Raw genomic sequence first — 18,078 nt, 5'->3', positions numbered from 1 at the left:
CACTGAAGCACCTGACTCCAAATGCCCTGACTAAGAGACAAGTATCGGAGGGTGAATTTGGAGACAAAGTTGCTGTGATTAAGCTCATACCTTGGCAGTGTGAGAGAAGGCTTTTCTCTTCCACCTTGATTTGTTATTACACTAGTCCAAGCAGGGAGATAAAACACTACAAAAATGTTAAAGCGCAATTTACATAAATTCCAAGGTCTTCACAGGTTGTAAACCAGGACAGGATTAAATGACAAACAGCTAGCATTGCTAAAGTGATTCATACGAGAATAAATAAGAACCTGGTGGCCATGCGCTATTATTTCCATTTTTAATCAGTTTACACTTTTATTTTAAATGACCAACAAGCTGTGTTATCTGGTGTTATTTAAACAGTACTGTAATCTCAAACCCTTTCTCCTTACCCCCTCCAGCTACTCTGGAATCCCATGAACACTTGGTCACGCTCTGTTCTCTGTTACACCAATATAATTATTGTTGCCTCCTAATGGCAATTTTTAAGCATTGGCTGTAGTGTTTATGGTCCAAGATAAAACTCAGAGATGAAGAGTCCCTTTTAAGGGGATAGGGTGAGTATTCAGGCATGGGACTTTCTTTTAACCACCCAGTTCTAACACAAGATATCAAGAGGGATTTTGAGTAGAATAGATTTTTGAGTGGATAGATGGGCTTTAACCTGCTACTTCTTTCTCACCTGCCATTTGCACAGAAAAGCCTCCCAAACCCCACCTCTCCGGTGAATCTTAGCTTTTGAGGTTTCCCCACAACTTCCATAGAGTCCTTGAAGAGCACTGTTAGCTAATCCACCAACACAGAGACTGAGGATGTCACTTCTAACATTCTAGCTCCCATCAGGACCAAGAACAAATGCTCCAAGTCGGAAAGAATCTCAGTGTATTAGCATGAACATACCAATAACTGAGCCACCAGGACAGCTTACACTGGCACCATTTACACCACTCTGAACATCAAAGAAACAGCTGAATGCTGCAGTTATCAGGTGCAACAAAAGATTCTACAAAATGGTGAACTATCCTGAACCAGTAAAACACTGAAAGGAGCTCAAATGTTGTGAATTTCAACAGGAATTGCAGGGTCCCCAGTGCCTTGCAGGATCTCATCCCATACGGGAAAATCTGAAGACATAACAGATGTCTAAAGGTGGAACTCTAATAGGAAGAAAGGGCTCTGAAGAACATGCAGGAGAAAACTGGAAAACCTAAGAGGAGTAGTTGGACGCAGCAAGCAAGTTTGGCAAATTGAGATGTTTCATAAAATAAAATTAGTGATGCTATAAGATACATAATCACCTTTGAAACAGAATTTTACAAGTTTTATGCACAGCAAAATATACAATTTATATATTTTTGTGCTAATAAAACACACGTTGTGTGAGCCCTAAATATAAAATTTTCCCATGTTGAGATGACTAGATTTGATTCTATGTAAAAATATGATCCTTAAATATAGAGCTATTTCATGTCCGGTGTACTGGTTTTCACTTTGACCTAGAAAATGAATTTGGCAGATTTAATTTAAAATCTTTTCACGGAAGTTCCATAAAGAAGCACAAGAGAGTCACTAAGACTGGACAGCCTGTGATTTTGATTCTCAGTAATTGATCTACAACATAGGAGTCATGTTAGGTTTTGTGGACTCCAACTTCACACTGTGCAAGAAGTAAAGGGCATAATTCCTTGCAGGGCCTCAAGCTTTTTCAATGCCTGGAAATTATTTGTGAACTGACAAATCATAATTCACACAATCTAATGCTGAATTTCTGAGCTGCTTTGCAAATTGGAACATCAGGGCTGCATTTATACTTCTGTGGGTCTTTTGGTCATCACTGCCAATGGTGAAAAGTCTCAGTGACTTCATGTTCAGCGATAGGATGTAGCATTTAAATGTACTGTTCTTCATCTCTGTCATTCGTGAGCAGTGACCACTTGCCATCTTCTTCCTCTCTAAAACCGCCATGTCCTGGCAGCTTGTTTGAAGTCAGAGAAGAGAGAGACACTTGACTGATCTGATCCCAGGCAGTTAGCCTGGGTGAATCCCGTCTCCTGTCATCCATCCCAATGTGAACACTGATTTGGGAAGGAGTCAGTGGCTTCATGTGGCCTTGAGCTTTTGCTTCATACCTTTCAGTTCCTGGCTTCTTGTAACTAGGAAAAGTGGAATAGGAAAGTTTAGGATCACCCAACAACTGTAAGAGCCTGTGTAGAGAACTGAAAACAGTCAGAAAATGTTGGGCTTTTCTAATTAATCATCATTAAAGGCTACGACTGTGTCATGGAGGTTGTGGAAGTCATGGAATCCGTGACTTCCAGAGACCTCTGTGACTTCAGCCTGCAGTGGCTGGGAGCTGCAGGGTCTCCTCACAGATCCTAAGGTCAGTGGAGAACCCAGCAGCTCCTGGACACTGTGGGCTGCGGAGCCCCCCAGAGCTCCAAGCAGCAGGGGGACCCTGCAACTCTGAGCCACCACAAATGGTGGGGGCTCTAGAAACTCCGAGCCAGGGCCCCCACAGCTGCTATAGGCAGTGTGAGGGCAGCCTCCCATTTTATCTGGATATTTTAGTAAAAATCAGGGACAGGTCATGGGCTTCTGTGAATTTTTCTTTATTGCCTGTGATATGTCCGTGACTTTTACTAAAAAAAATCTGTGACAAAAATCTTAGCCTTACTCATCTGCTACTTGCACTGCAGAAGAAGCATTAATGACACAGTACTGGTCACATCGTGGACCATTTCCTTCGTGGATCTTGTACACCCTTATGCTCTGGGACAAGAAAAACCCAGGAGTGGCAAACATTTTAGGTACTCTCTACAGATGTTTTGAAAAAAGGAAGCTTCTAGCCTTTCTGGCTGCTAAGGTAATTATCCTGCACAGTACAAGGCATTACTGTCTCATTGAGTCCAGAGCCAAATATGTTTTGGATGATTCTGTAACACCCTACCACAGGGGTCGGCAACCTATGGCACGGGTGCCAAAGACGGCACGTGAGCCAATTTTTAATGGCACGCTGCTACCTGCTGAAGTCCCGGTGTTAAAAATCCGGCCCAGCCTGGTCCGGCCTGCTCTTCTCTGCCCCCCGCCCCCTCTTGCGGGGGCAGAGGACAGAACCTTGGTCCTGCCAGCTCCCCTGCCTCTTCCCGCAGTGTGCTGGATTCCTGCCCCTCCTCCTCCTCCTCTCCCTCCCTCCCTGCAGGCCTGCTCCTGGTGGAGGTAGGGCCTTGGGGAAGGGGAAGGGGAAGGGAGAGAGGGGTGGAATAGGGGCATATCCCCTCTAGCCCCCTGCCATGAGCACCTACGACCCCAGTTCACCTCAAGCTCTCTGCCCTGACCCCCCCACACACACACCCAGCCCTCGCCCTGAGCCCTGCAGCCCCGCACACACCCCGGTCCCTGCCTCGAGCCCTGCCCCCACCCCCATACATACCCAGCCCCTCTGTTTGACTCCTTCACCCCCCTACAATTCCAGCCCTGACTCTGGCACCCCCACACATACCCAGCCTGCCCCCTACTCCCTGCCCTGACATCTGCACCCCCCTCACATGCCCCCAGCCCTCTGCCCCGACTCTTGCACCCCCCAACATATCCAGCCCCCTCATCCCCATGCACCCCCTACATCCTGGACTCTTGCACCCCCCATATCCCCACCCTTAGCACTAAACGGGAGCTCCTGCACCCCTCCTTCCCCCACATTCCCACCTGCACCCCTTGCACCAAATGGGAGCTGCCCAGGTAAACACTCCACACCCAAACCTCCTGCCCCAACCCTGAGCCCCCTCCCTCATTCTAGCTCCTGGCCAGACCCTGCACCCCAACCCTCAGCCTGCTCCTTCACCCCCACCCTCAGCTCAGTGCAGAGAGAGGGGAAGAGAATGGGCCAGAACCAGGGAGAAGGTAGGTACCCACTGTATGTGGGCAGGGCCGGGACCCCGACCGGCTGTGGGCTGAGCGGGTCTGGCAGCTGGGATCCCGGCTGGCAGGAGCCAGCGGATGGAACCCCTGAGTGGCAGTGGCCTGAGCTGCTCAGCCCACTGCCAATCTGGGGTCCCAGCCACCGGCCCCGCACAGCCTGCTGCTGGTCTGGGGTTCTGGCTGCCAGACCCTTGCCAGCTGGGGTCCTGGCTGCAGGCCCCACTCAGCCTGCTGCCGGCCCAGGTGAACAGAACCACAGACCAGCAGCGGGTTGGTGGCATAAGATCAACATTTTAATTTAATTTAAAATGAAGCTTCTTAAGCATTTTGAAAATCTTGTTTATTTTACAATACCAGGGCCAGCTGCTTGGGCGGCCGTGGACCCAGCCAAACTGGCTGCTGCAGAAGTCATGGAGGTCACAGGAAATAATGGAATCTGTGACTGCCATGACAAACATGGAGCCCTAACTATCAACCACCAAATAGAATAAAATATTTTTCTGTTGCTTTCCCTTTCCCCCTTTCTCTCTGGCTAATTTATAGCTGACTAAAGAAACAGAAATACTAGTATAAATCCATTGGTAACTCATTTTTAAAAAGCATCCGTTAATGATGAATTTTAATGGAACAGCTGTTTGAATGATTTGCCATCATGAGCTCATTTGGTATTCACCAAAAAACCCCACTGATCATCAACTCAGTTACTATTTAAGTAAAATTCAAATACAGCGGCACAGGTGTTGTGCCTTGTCAAAGTTTTAGCCCTTACTGAAAGAATAATAATTGCAGTAGGAATTTATCAAGCATTCTCTTTATAATGAGATTGCTCTTTATGGGAGGGAAGGGACCAAGGATTAGATAAAATAGCCATCAGCTAAAGGATCATTAGGTAATTTTAAGTTTATGGCAGCCCATAGACATGTCTCTAATTTGAGCTCCAAAACCAATAGTCTAGAGTTGCTGAGTGCTTTGTGCAAAAACTTACCATTTCAGTTGCAGGGAAGATAGCACCACAGATACTGAAGAAGCTGCCATTGCTGCTGACCCCATCCAGGGCTGCAGCACAATTCCAATAGGCATGAACACTCCTGACAATGGAGAATATATCAAATCACACTCACATTACTATGAAATTTAGTCTCTGTCGCTTTAATTTTAAAATGGGGAAGTCCAACAGTTAAATGGACAGATAGTCCCACAGCGTGACTCGTGGGGACTTCTATAAACAAGGATATATCAAAATAAATTTACATGAGGTTTTTCAAACACAGGCTCTCAGTCCTGAAGTTGGATCCAGATGAGTAGACCCTCTTGCGCCCATAAGTGCTTTGTGCAGATGCCAGGGTCTGTTCCTGCATGGATCCAACTGCAGGACTGTGGCCAAATGGTGCAACGTGCTATTTGTCTCTCTCTGCTACTATTGCAATAAAGCAAAGCAAACAAATGAGAAAAGCCTGTGGGGCGAGGGGGGGATGAGGGAGGATTATTGAGGATAGAAGAGAGGACTGCTCGAAGAGGTAGGTTTTTAGGAGGAATTTGGAGAAGGAAAGTGTGCTTGATGGAGGACAACAGGAAGAGTGTTCCGAGTATCGTGATAGAAAGTAGGCAATTCGGGAGCGTGGGTGGGGGGAGGGAGGGAGGCAGAGGAAGGAGTAAGCTGAGAGGACTATAAAATAGGGGAAAGAGAAAACAGGGGTAGGAGGCAAGGTTATTTAGGGCTTTGAAAATGAGACATTTGAGGCAGAAATAGGGATGACAGGAATCTGGTGGAGGGACTCGAGGAGTGGACATAGTCATAGCAGTGAGAGAGAATGTTTACCTTAGCAACAGCACTCTGGACAGACCTAAGGGGACTTTGTGAGGCAAGGAAGCTAGAAAGGAGAAAGTTACAGTAATTAAGGCAAGATGATGACAAGGGTATGAAGAAGAGGGTTATCAGAGGGGAAAGGAGGATTTTTGAGATCTGAAAAAGAAAGAAGTGACCTTCTCAGTGGTCTGATTAGCTGCGTGTCTCATTGTGCTTTACACTGTGCTTAAAAATAAAAATGCAGGGCCCAGTCCTGAATGCCTGAGTCAATGCCCTCAAGATCTGTAAGAAAGGCAGCCAGTTAGAAATGGCTGGGCTGGAGGCAGATAGGCAGTCCTCTCCTGCCGTCCTTCGTGTCACTTGACTTACACTGGAAGCCATCCGAGGCAGGGCTTTTTTTGTTGTGTTTATACAGTACTTGAATATGGGTTCAAAGGTTGGCTCACGGTGAGTATTAGGGTTGTTGTATGCATGTATAAAGACAGCCTTCAGTGCCATAGCAGAGCATCAGATTTTGATATTTTCCAGGAGCTGTAATCTTTAACACACCCCTGGGAGGCAGACTGTAATTATTATCTCATTCTGACTGGTGGGCTTTGTGTGATTTGTCCAAGGCTGCACAACCAATGGGATTCAGGGTTGCTGGAGCCATGTTGGTCCCAGGACAGAGAGAGACAAGGTGGGTGAGGTAATATCTTTTATTGGACCAGCTTCTGTCAATGGAAGGGACAAACTTTTGAGCTTCACAAAGCTTTCCTTCAGGTGTGGGGAAGGTAACCAGAGCATCTATGTTAAATACAAGTCAGGACAGATTGTTAAGCATGTGGTGTTCACTCGTGCTGTAGGTGACCACCTAAAAGAAAAAAAAGCACACCAGAAGCTATGGACTTAACAGAGACACTGGCTTTATGGCTCACTACAACAATTTGTAACAACTTACTACTGGCTAATCCTTAACTGTCCACTTCATTTTAAGTGGTCTGGCTTGCGTGAACCCCTTTTGCTCAACAATCTGTCCCATCTCGTATTTAGCTGTGACACTCTGTATACCTTCCCCACACCTGAAGGAGAGCTTGGTGAAGTTCAAAAGCTTGTCCATTCCACCAGCAGAAGTTGGTCTAGTAAAAGATTATCTCGTCTACCTTGCCTCTCCCAATAATTTGGAGTCAGATCGGAGAGCACGACTCAGAAGCTCTTTGACAAGCTGAGTGCCAGCAGTCATCTACCTGCCGCTATAGGTATCCCAAGCAGATTATAAATTAAGGCAAGGACCAGATTTATTCGTATTCTTCTTACTGTCCTCTTTGATAGATGAATACTAGCCACCACATCCAATAAGTCATTCTGCAAGACAAAAGCACAGTGAGACAATTCTTCACAGCCCCACCCATGCACACTTCTCAGAACTGACACAAGGAAAAAGATTACATTGACCAACTGAGCTCACTCGAATAAGAACGACATCTGCAGCTTCAATGGCAACATCCGTGCCTGTTCCAATAGCAATGCCAATGTCCGCTCCAGCCAATGCCGGGGAATCGTTGACTCCATCTCCAACCATGGCAACCTTCTTCCCTTTATTCTGGAGTTCCTGAACCTTCGCGACTTTGTGAGAGGGCAGAACCTCAGCAAAGACCTTTTTGATGCCAACCTACAAGTGGGGAAAGGAGAAAAAAACCCAGTAGAGTAGAAAGTACAGACAAGTCTTCTGATATACCTTAACCATGGAAAAGAAAGATTAAAAAGTGATGATTATTCTGGGTCAAACTTGCAAGGAACAGTAGAGTCCCCCATGCTTAAACTCCACTGACGGCTACACTAGCAAATTGCGAGGACTCTGAAGGGCAACACAATTTTCAGACAATGGGACTGAATGCAGTCACACCCAGAGTGGCAGCTGCAGAGATTACAGACTCCAGCAAGCAAAGCTCCTCCTTGATTCAGGCATTGCCTAGTACTGCAGGTCCTACTGTAGTGCTTCCTTGGCAGAACATACAAGGCAAGTGCTCTAAGGGTTAACTCAGTCATATTCTAACCAGGTAAGTATTGATGTCCTTTGGCATCCCCCTACCCCCATTATTATGTATTAGTTAGGTTACTGTAGCACCAAGGAGTCCCAGTCAGAGGCCAGGACCCCATTGTGCCAGGTGCTGTACAAACACAGTCCCTGCCACAAAGAGTTTATAATGTAAGTATAAGACCAGAGACTACAGAGTGATATAGATAGATGGGAGATTACGAGCCTTTCTATATTTGTGATCTAGACATAGGAGTCATAAATAACAGGCATCTATATTAGTAAATATAGTGAAACCTTCATTATTCGAAGGTCTCAGGAAAACATAACAATATACAAGGAGAATTACAAGTGTTGTGCATGAGCAAAAGAAAGCTGATGTTACTGTAACAGACAAGGGGATTACGTACCATGCTATTGTCCAGTTTGGCTATTTGGTGGATTACTTAAATGAGTAATTGAAGGTAACAGTAGGAGCAATAGTAAGAAAGAAGGAGAGTAAAACAGAAGGAAAGATAGGAGCATCAGAGGGAGAGAAAACACAGAAAGGGTAGAAGAGTGGCTAAGTAGAGCGATGATGTAGCTATACCTTGGTAGGTGACATCTATGGGCTCTGATCAAATAGAAGTTGCTGTCTGTGCTTTAGAAAGCAACCATGAGTAGTAACGACTCTGCCTAAGGGGCTGATCCTATTACCACTGAAGTCAACAGCAAAACTCCCATTAACTTTAGAGGAAATAGGACAGGGCCTGAAAGGAATTTTCCTGTCACCAGAAGGAACACTACCTTTAAGTGAAGAAAGCAGGAGGCTAACCATTAGGGGGGTCAAAAACCAAAAGCCTGCATTAGTCTTTTCTCTTGGGAGCTTTAGCGAACTATCCTAGGACTCAGTTATTTGAACAGGACTTCATAGTATGCCCAGCTTACTGCTCACTTCCAGTTCATTTAGCAACTTCCTTCTTGGCACCATCAAAATGGTTTTACAAAGCTGTGCTTATGGCTCATAAAGTCACAGGAAAAGACTGCAAAGGGGCACAGCAACTGCTGGGGTCTGAGCATCCACCGAGCGGTGCTGAATGCTCATTTGGTCTTCCATGGGAGCTGATGGAAGCTCAGACTCCCTTGTCTGCTAGCTTCCACTGTAACTCAATTGCATGAGCCTACCTCAGGGGTAGGCAACCTATGGCACGGGTGCTGAAGGCGGCACGAGAGCTGATTTTCAGTGGCACTCACATTGCCTGGGTCCTGGCCACTGGTCCGGGGGGCTCTGAATTTTAATTTAGTTTTAAATGAAGCTTCTTAAGGTTTTTAAAAACCTTATTTACTTTACATACAGCAATCGTTTAGTTATATATTATAGACTTATAGAAAGAGACCTTCTAAAAATGTTAAAATGTATTACTGGCACGCAAAACCTTAAATTAGAGTGAATAAAAGATGGGTCGGCATACCACTTTCGAAAGGTTGCCGACCCCTGGCCTACCTAATTGTTAAACTCATGAGGGTAGAGATTGTCTTTTTCCCTCCGTGGTGTAAAACAGCTTGCACATCCATGCAAAGGCTAAAACAAGTCACACCACAGTTCGCTGCCCCAGACCGAGTATTTAGAACGGACAATATATTTGTTTTAATACAAAAGAAGAGTACCTGAGTGGCAATTGCTTTTGCAGTTTTTCTGTTGTCCCCCGTTATTAGCACCACGTCTATTCCCATATTTTGCAGGGTGTGCACAGCGAGCGCTGCCTCCTGTTTGACGGTATCAGCTATCACGATCATTCCATACAACGCACCTTCAGAAGGAAGCAAACAGTCTCAGTTAAACAAACACCTGCAGAAAAGCACAGAAAGCAAAGCGGGGCCACAGGCATCTCTACCCTGCAGCTGAGAAGTGTGGCTGCAGCACGTGGAGATGTACCCAAGCTACCTTTGATCTAGCTAGCTCAGTTCACAATAGTAATGAAGCTGCAGCAGCATGGACAAGCCCCACCTGCCCAGGGCCTTGGTTACATACTCTACTGGCCCCACCCGTGCCACTGCTATTGTAACTCAAGCTAGCTTTGATCTAGCTACATCAAAAACTTGCTCAGGTATGTCCACACATGCTGCAATAACACCTCCGGATTGCAGCATAGACACATCTCAAAGATGCTAGTGTGATTCCCCCACCCTGTCCCTGCTTATAAATAAACGTAGGACTATCAAATACATGACTTCAGCATTTATAATATTTTGCATAAATGTAGGGTTCACAAATATAGTAATGATCACTGTCTGAAGACTGCTACAGCGCAATCTTAAACACACACACAGCTCTGACTATATGCTTCTGACATTTAACATCCTTATTATTCCAGTCCTGGTTGGCTTTCATGCATGTAGTGCCAAAATGGGCCACATGAGGTGATGGTTTTCTGATGACTCTGGCCAGAAATTGGACTGGTAGTGTCATTCAAGTCTGGACTTGAATGCATGTCTCCAGAGGGAAGGAGCCACCTGTCTTCTGTGCCACCTACCTCCTTAGCAGACGGCTCTCTCTCAGAATTTTTTTCTTTTTACAACATTACACTTGTCCTCTACCCGAGATAGCCTTGCTGAAAGTTGTATGCCTGCTGCCTGCCATGCCAGTCTGAAATATTTCACGTTGACAAGTACTGCAAGTCGTATTTCAAAAATTAAGGGCTTGTCTGAAATGAGTCGCAGCCCCCAACTCTTTAATTATAGTCACTGTTGGTGGTGGAATAGTGGTCAATCAAGGACTTTTTTTAAAAAGTCCTGTGTTATGGTGAGAAAGGGTAATAAGTCAAGCGTGGCAATGGGGTGGGGGGAAGGGTGATCTCTCAATGGCAGGCCCAGCAACTGTAGAGCAAGTCCCTCAGTTTGGTGATGCTGGGGAAAAAAAAAGAGCACTGAGTCTCACTGGACCCCCTACTGATAATGGTCAGCAGGCTGAAAAGTAGAAGTGTTTGCAAGAATAGCTCTACGGGCGCAACAGGATCAGACCAGAATGATTAATTAAATATTTATGTAACAAAGCCCAGAGGCCTCCTGTCAGGATCAGGAGACCATTGTGTTAGACACTGTACAAACGTAAGCAGCAGACACATGACCTGCTTCAAAGAATTTACAATCCATTATTATTCTTTGTATTGTAGTGGCGCTCAGGACCACAGTCATCGACTAGGACCCCACGGTGCTACACACAAGCCCTAAAGACTTCACAATCTAATCCAGCTTTTATTTTGTGTTTCAACAATATAAAGAATGCTCACGTTCGACCATGAAACAAGTGATAAGTGATTGAACAGGTCACCTTGTGATCCTTCAGATGACAATGTGAAGGCAGGAAGGAAGGAGGTTTGCAAGTTGACTTCTGTATTGGCAGCATCACTTTTCAGGATGATGGTTCCAGCCAAAAGGAGGCTCAGAAATTACTATTTAATTAAAGCCATTTTGCAGATTACACATTACACACTCACAGTTCCCAAACAACTTATGGCCAGAAGGTAAGTAGCCTCTTGTCATTCTAACTTAGAAAGACACCCCTAAAAGTAATAAATAGTTGATACCTGGTTCAAGCAGGATTACCTGCAGGGTCAGTGTGATATGGAATTTATGTTTTCACTGAGTCATATCAAAGAATTTTAATTACCATCTATAGCCACCAATATGGCTGTCTGTCCTTTCATTTCATGGCCTGTCATTGCATCATTAACATCACTGGATATAAGCAAGCCGTTGCGTCTCATCCATTCACGATTTCCAATCAGAACTGAGTATGTCAGAGGGGCTGCTGCACCTGTGGTAAACAGAAATAAAAACCAGGAGGAATTTAAATAACCATGCACAAGCCAGAAGGAGAAACCTCTGCAGATGGGTAAAGTGAGATTAGGATGCAATGAGTCACTAAACTGCTTCATCTTAAAAAGAGATGTGCAGCTACTCTGGAAACTATGACAGACTTAATCCTTATGATGACCTGCTCTGGCAGTGGTAATGTCTGGAATTTTCTATTATACATCAATGATCCTGTAGCCTTGTACACAGATTGAGACCTGCATTGGTTTTGATTAGCAACAAAAACTAGACAGTGTTACTCTCCTATTCTGCCAAGACTGACTGGAATGCTACCAGCACTTCATATTATGAAGCTCTTTTCTACTTTAGATTCCAATCCTGAAAACACTTGTGCACACCAGTATCTTTATGCATGTGAACAGTCCCCTTGAGCTCAGAGGAAGTATTCACGGGCATAAAGACGCTTATGAACAAAAGTGCTTGCAGGACCAGGGCTGTGGATATCCCCCATTTACATTTTTCCAATGGTTTTTCACACAAGGTTATAGCAGAGGTAATGTTGGGAGTGGGAAGGAATGAGGAGTGCGCAAGAGAGGAAATGATCTGGTAATGGAAAAAAAATGTTTCAAGACTTTAAAGAAGGAGCAAGATAGATTCCAAAGCCTGAAAACAAATCTTGGTACCTACCCATCTTCCACAATGAGATCAACTGAACTGTCAACAGCAAAATCTTCGTAGACAAAATGTGTTTTACAAGGAGCGTAACTATAATTCTATATCTAAAATAAACATTTATCCCAAGGATACGTGTGCACTCATTCAATGGTGCCTTGCATTAAGCACTTTAAGCGAGATTTGAGAAGATAACCATGTACATTTAATCCATAAGTGTAGCATGGGCTAAAGAGTGGCACAAAGGCAGCAAGGCAAGAGGATAGGCCAAAGTGGGGACTGTTCTAGGGGGAACTTAGGGTGACCAGACGTCCTGATAAAATTGGGACTGTCCCGATATTTAGGTGTTTGTCCTGCGTCCTGACCAATCTTTGGTCGGGATGTAATTTGTCCCGATATTTCGTTCCACTGGCAGCACTCGCCTTATTTATTTATTTATTTTGCTGCTGCGTCGGCAGCATTCGACTCCCCCCCGTCCCCTCGCTGCTCCACCGGCAGCACTCAAACCCCCCCCCACACACACACACACCTCGCTGCTCCGCCGGCAGCACTTGGCTTCCCCGCTCCCCCTCACCTCGCTGCTCCACTGGTAGCACTCGGCTCCCCTCCTCCTCCCCACCTCGCTGCTCCGCCGGCAGCACTCGACTCCCTCCACTCACCTCACTGCTCTGCCAGCAGCACTTGGCTCCCCCCACCACCTCGCTGCTCTGCCGGCAGCACTAGCTTTTTTTTTCCCTCCGCTGGCAGACTCCCCCACCCCACATGTGTCCCGATATTTTCTCCCTCTCATCTGGTCACCCTACAGACACTACACTGCAGATTAGCAAATTGTGCTCTCCCCCATCTTTCTCGTCTTTTCAAATGGAGCTTTCTGTTTTGTTTCCATGTGGTATGAAGTCTGAATAAGAAACACCTTGATGGATTGGGGAGAGTTCAGAGAAGAGCCACAGGAACGATTAAAGGACTGGACAGCATGCCGTATAGTGATAGACTCAAAAGGCTCCAGCTATTCAGCTAACAAGGAGAAGGTTAAGGAGTGACTTGGTCACAATCTTTCAGTACCTACATGGGGGACAAATGTTTGATAGACTTCAGTCTGCTAGACTGACGAGCCTGATAATGGGATCCAACAGCTAGAAGCTGAACTAGACAAATTTTGACTAGAAATAAGACGTGTATATTTAACAGTGGGGGCAAATAACCACTGAACAACTTACCAAGGGTTGCGGTGAATTCTCCATCACTGACAATTCATAAATCACGATTGCGTGTTTTGACAAAAAATATGCTCTAATTCAAACAGGAATTAAGTTAGGGAAGTTTTATGGCCTGTGTTATACAGGAAGTCAGACTCGATGATAGTAGCTCTTTTTCTCCTTAGAATCTATGAATCTTACTACCCATTTGTCACATGTGTTTGCAAAGCACCCATCATTGTAGTATCTAAGTACTCAGCTAACTTTCCAGCCACACTGGGAGAAAAGCAGTATTCTTTTTTTTCTTAATGATACATTTTAGCTACTTTGTGTTTTCTAACATAATCCCACTTTCCCTGCTGCAAGAAGCAAGTTCTAATTGTATATAACTATTTCACAATGGCTGGTATTGTTGATTTAGCAAATCTCTCCTTGTAGCTGGCTATCCGCTTTGAGGGCAGACATACCATCAGATTCAGAGACCATGATTGATGAACTGTGTCCCAGAGAAATCGTGCTGACACTGCTTAGGTAAGCATTCTGCTCATTCACACTCTGCTCACTCTGGCCCAGTACAGCTTCCACGCTGCGGACTTTACAGCTGATTCCACAGCCCGGGACTGCCTGAAAATCTGTGCAGTATCCCAGGCTCTCCGTGCCAAGTTCCTGCAAACATAATAATAATGAGAACTTGTAACACACTTTGAATCATCAAAGCCATGCACAAATATCAGCTAATTCATTCTCAAAACACCACAGAGAACTTGGTCTCCTCCTCCTCCTTTTACAGAGAGGTAACAGAGAGAAAGATTAAGTTATTTGCTGGAAGCCACATGCAGCAGTGTCAGAATGGGGACTGGAAGTCAGAAGTTCTGGTTTCTAATGCTATTATTAGATGTTTAGAAACAAGAATCACCATACCAGATCAGAGGTCCATCTATTCCAGTGACCTGTCAGATAATATCAGATTCTGCAGAAGAAAAAAATCCATAATGGAAAACCTGCCCATAAACAAGTACCAGGAAGCTACATGGTTGCCCTGTGCCCCAAGTGTGTCTGTTTAGAGACTGGATCAAAAAGCTATGAGGAATATAATCTACCACTACACCATGCTGCCTCTTGGAAGGATCAACTTTCAACTACACTGTAGGGGGGTATGAGCTTTTTTTTTTTTTTTTTTTTTTTTTAATATAATGACTACAGTTAAAAAACAAACAAACATTTAATACTTAAAAGCTACTGATTTGACCGAGGGGCTAAGAAAGAGCTTGTCTCTGGTGCTCTTTTCGGGACTTAAGAAAATGAAATCTTATGATAACTGCCTTTACTATCGAATCAGAGGGAGAAGTTAAAGAATGGGGTTGTGTGATGGGGTATGTACCACATAGAGGCCCTGAATGGATTATTGTGTGCCTGAGAGGCCAGTTATGTTACCTGGCTGCCCCTGGAGGGACAGGCAGGCTGAACTGATTACGAAGCCCAGCTGGGCAGGAGCAGGCAGGTTAGTATGTACAGAGAAAGTTTGTAGCAGACGGGAGTGGCAAGGAGAGTCTGCAGTCACTTTCTGGGAACAGAGATGGTGAGGAGGAAGCCAGTGTGGGAGGAGAATAAGCTCTGGGATCCTTGCCCTGGAAGGAGGGTCAACCTAGGGAAGTTGCAGAGAAGAGAGCCTGAGAAAGACTGGGTAGGAAGGAGCCCAGGGAAACAGCAGCAAGTGGGACTGTGCCAGACCATGGCTGCTGGTTATATGGTCCCTGGGCTGGAATCAGGTGTAGTGGAAGGGCCTGGGTGTCCCTATCAGCCATGGTAAGGTGGCAGGAGTCTGGAGAAGTGAACATTTAGAATGCCCTGAGGCAATGGTGTGAGAACCACAGGGCCCAGAGTCAGGGGCCAGAGACCTGACACAAGGTCTTGGAATGATTTGTTGGACTTTTGTTTGTTGAACTTTGTTACCCTGAAAGGGGAGGACATAAATATTGTGACCTGGCCAGAGGACCAAGTTACAGAAGAGAGACCAACGGAGCAATCATCAGGAGGGGGCGCCATATGGGGACAGAGCCACTACGCCACGCCTGGCCATGAAGAGGCGCTCCTGCAGTAGGTGAACAACTTCGTAGGTTGCCAAGACCATTTTTTTTTTATAACTCTAAATTTATAAAGAGGAAATAGTCAAATTACAAAGCTAAATGGACCCTAATAATTTCCAAGGTATTCACTGAATTCAACAGAGCTACCCACGGCCTATTGAGCAGTCTAGCAATAGTTTAGAAATGCCAGTGGATATACTACAAATATATGCAAATAGGTAAAGGGCCATACAGGCAAGCTATGGTCAGGGGGATGAGTGAGGCCTGTGATATTATAGAAGTGACTCATTCACAAGAATGAGTAGATTCAAAAACAGAAACCAGAAGATAGTCCATTTAAAAAAAAAAATAAGGCAGGCACCCAGATCGCTACCGGCTAGAATTCTCCTTCCAAGCAGGCGTTTTAATTTTCTAAGTGTTTAACCCTAAAGGTTTATACTAGATGTGCTGGATATTCATACTGATGCCAAATTTATCATTTCATATGTCAGTTAACATCGGCCAGTAGCCCACTCGCTTTTATATAAGCATAAGGGGAGGCTGTTATTTACGATTGCCTTTCTTTTGTGTTTGAGGTTGTTTTCATTCTTCCTGAAGTATTAGGGAAACACATGCCACAGATGGTATTTGCTGATCTGCATAGAGATGGGGAATCTCAGAGACTAGCCATTTTCATTTGTCAAATTCAAGGGCTCACAGTTCATGTGATACTTAGGTTTGTTAAAATCTTTCTGGCTAAATTTAGTGATCAGATAAATAACTGGCTACTGTCAGGCAATGTGATGTTGTAGGAGGGGACTATACAGGCTTCTTGTGAATTATTAAATTGAATCACAATTCCACCTGTCAATAGTCCATTCCATGTTCTAGGTACCCATTCTATGTATTTATTTGGAAGTTTTTACTAGGTAGCTGTTACCAAGGCAACTGAATTACTACAGTAGCATCTAGAAGCTCCAACAACGATCCAGGCCCCATTGTATCAGACATTGTAACAAACATTGTGAGAGATAGTCCCTGCCCTGAAGGGCTTATGATCTTAATAAGACAAAGGGTGAGAGGTGAAGTGACTTGCCCAGGGTCACACATCAGATCAGTGGCAGAAACTGAATTAGAACAGTCTCTGAACTCTCAGCTCAGTGCTCTTCCAACTAAACCAGGCAGTTTCTTGTACCACCACCAATTATAAATCATAGTGTAAAACTCCGCCCACCTGCAGCTCAATTACCCATTATTAAAAGTCATAAAAAGCTTGGTCAGAATAAATGCTGCACTGTAACCTGAAGGTTACCATACTCAGACTCTGGCAAATCAGCAAGGGAAAAGCAGATTCCAGATGAACTGGCATTTTATTAAGACCACCTGTCGTCAGCGAGAGGAAGTTTAAAACCTGGAACTGACAGTGAGAACGACATAGCAGATCCTAACTCCCATGGTAGGAAGCACGTTACATCCTGCAAATCTGCAGGTTAATTAATAGCTTACCCAGTTGGAACTGTGACTTTACCCACAATGCAATAGTACTAACATCTTTCACTTAGGTCAGACAGGGAACTATGTTCACTGCAGATGCTAAGATCCTATTCACAACCAGGAATGGAAAGTGGGAATCCCAGGTCTAAATCATTCTTTAAACAGAAGCAAGAAGCTAGGGATTGCCATTTCCTGATCATCATTAGGCTGGAAACCATATTCTCAGTGCTGTTCATAAACCTGGTTCTTCAATCAGAGGGGTAGCTGTGTTAGTCTGGATCTGTAAAAGCAGCAAAGAGTCCTGTGGCACCTTATAGACTAACAGACATTTTGGAGCATGAGCTTTCATGGGTGAATGCCCATGCTCCAATATGTCTGTTAGTCTACAAGGTGCCACAGGACTCTTTGCTGCTGGTTCTTCTAAGCGCTACTGCCCAGATCAGATTTAAGGTCCTAATGGTTTGTAAAGATGGCAGGTCTCACTGTGAAGCCAGGTCTACTGGCTTATTCAGTGCAATACTGCTGCTCACACCAATATCCTTGGGCGGTACTAGAAGTACATACCTCTTTACAGTATTTAGTGACAGCCATTCCTAAGGGATGCTCACTGCTGGCTTCTGCAGTGCCGACAATTGCAAGTACCTTCTTTAGAGACAGCTTAGCTGTGTCCCTTAGCAAGAGCATCCTCATGACTTTAGGAACGCCACAGGTGATGGTCCCGGTTTTATCAAACATCACAGTCTTTATCTGCAAGAAATAACGTATTTCAATTACTGCTGTAATATTAAACTCAAGCAGAGTGAGTATGAGAATGGTTGGAAGGAGCTCTTCGTGCTAGACATAGCATATGTACAATATAATGTCTCTGTTCAACTGTTCGTGTGGTTGAGAAGTATAATCAATTAATATTCCTTCATGAATATTTTACTTTTTATGCACACACAACATGCAAAATAGGCACATCATTAGCAGTCAACCTTCTCTGCCAGTATAAAAAGAGAATAATCTATGCAAGTTACAGGTATCTAGACCATGAACTGTCCTGTGCTCCAATTCTACCTAATCTTCTTTTCCTTCTCTGAGTGATTGTCATTA

At 44.7% G+C, this 18,078-nt stretch overlaps 1 protein-coding gene across 4 annotated transcripts in view; it reads right to left on the bottom strand.

The window, feature by feature from the left end:
• Positions 1-210: 210 nt before the first annotated feature.
• The window catches only part of ATP7B (ATPase copper transporting beta), a 99,182-nt gene continuing 81,314 nt past the window's right edge, over positions 211-18,078 (bottom strand). For 3 of the 4 annotated variants that reach the window (XM_030564294.1, XM_030564309.1, XM_030564303.1), the window contains exons 14-21: positions 17,548-17,730; positions 13,891-14,089; positions 11,410-11,556; positions 9,408-9,550; positions 7,191-7,394; positions 6,970-7,087; positions 4,922-5,024; positions 211-2,174 (exon numbers count right to left, since the gene is read on the bottom strand). In XM_030564294.1, coding sequence (XP_030420154.1) covers positions 1,910-2,174; positions 4,922-5,024; positions 6,970-7,087; positions 7,191-7,394; positions 9,408-9,550; positions 11,410-11,556; positions 13,891-14,089; positions 17,548-17,730 — 1,362 coding nt within the window. In that variant the 3' untranslated portion in view covers positions 211-1,909. Of the gene's footprint in view, positions 2,175-4,921; positions 5,025-5,755; positions 5,808-6,969; positions 7,088-7,190; positions 7,395-9,407; positions 9,551-11,409; positions 11,557-13,890; positions 14,090-17,547; positions 17,731-18,078 lie in introns of all 4 variants that reach the window. The other variant, XM_030564308.1, reaches the window with a different exon arrangement.

This window comes from Gopherus evgoodei, chromosome 1 (genome assembly GCF_007399415.2).
Source record: "Gopherus evgoodei ecotype Sinaloan lineage chromosome 1, rGopEvg1_v1.p, whole genome shotgun sequence".
NCBI lineage: Eukaryota > Metazoa > Chordata > Testudines > Testudinidae > Gopherus > Gopherus evgoodei.
Note: the sequence above shows the minus strand (reverse complement) of the source record. Positions and strands in the feature narration are given on the sequence as shown.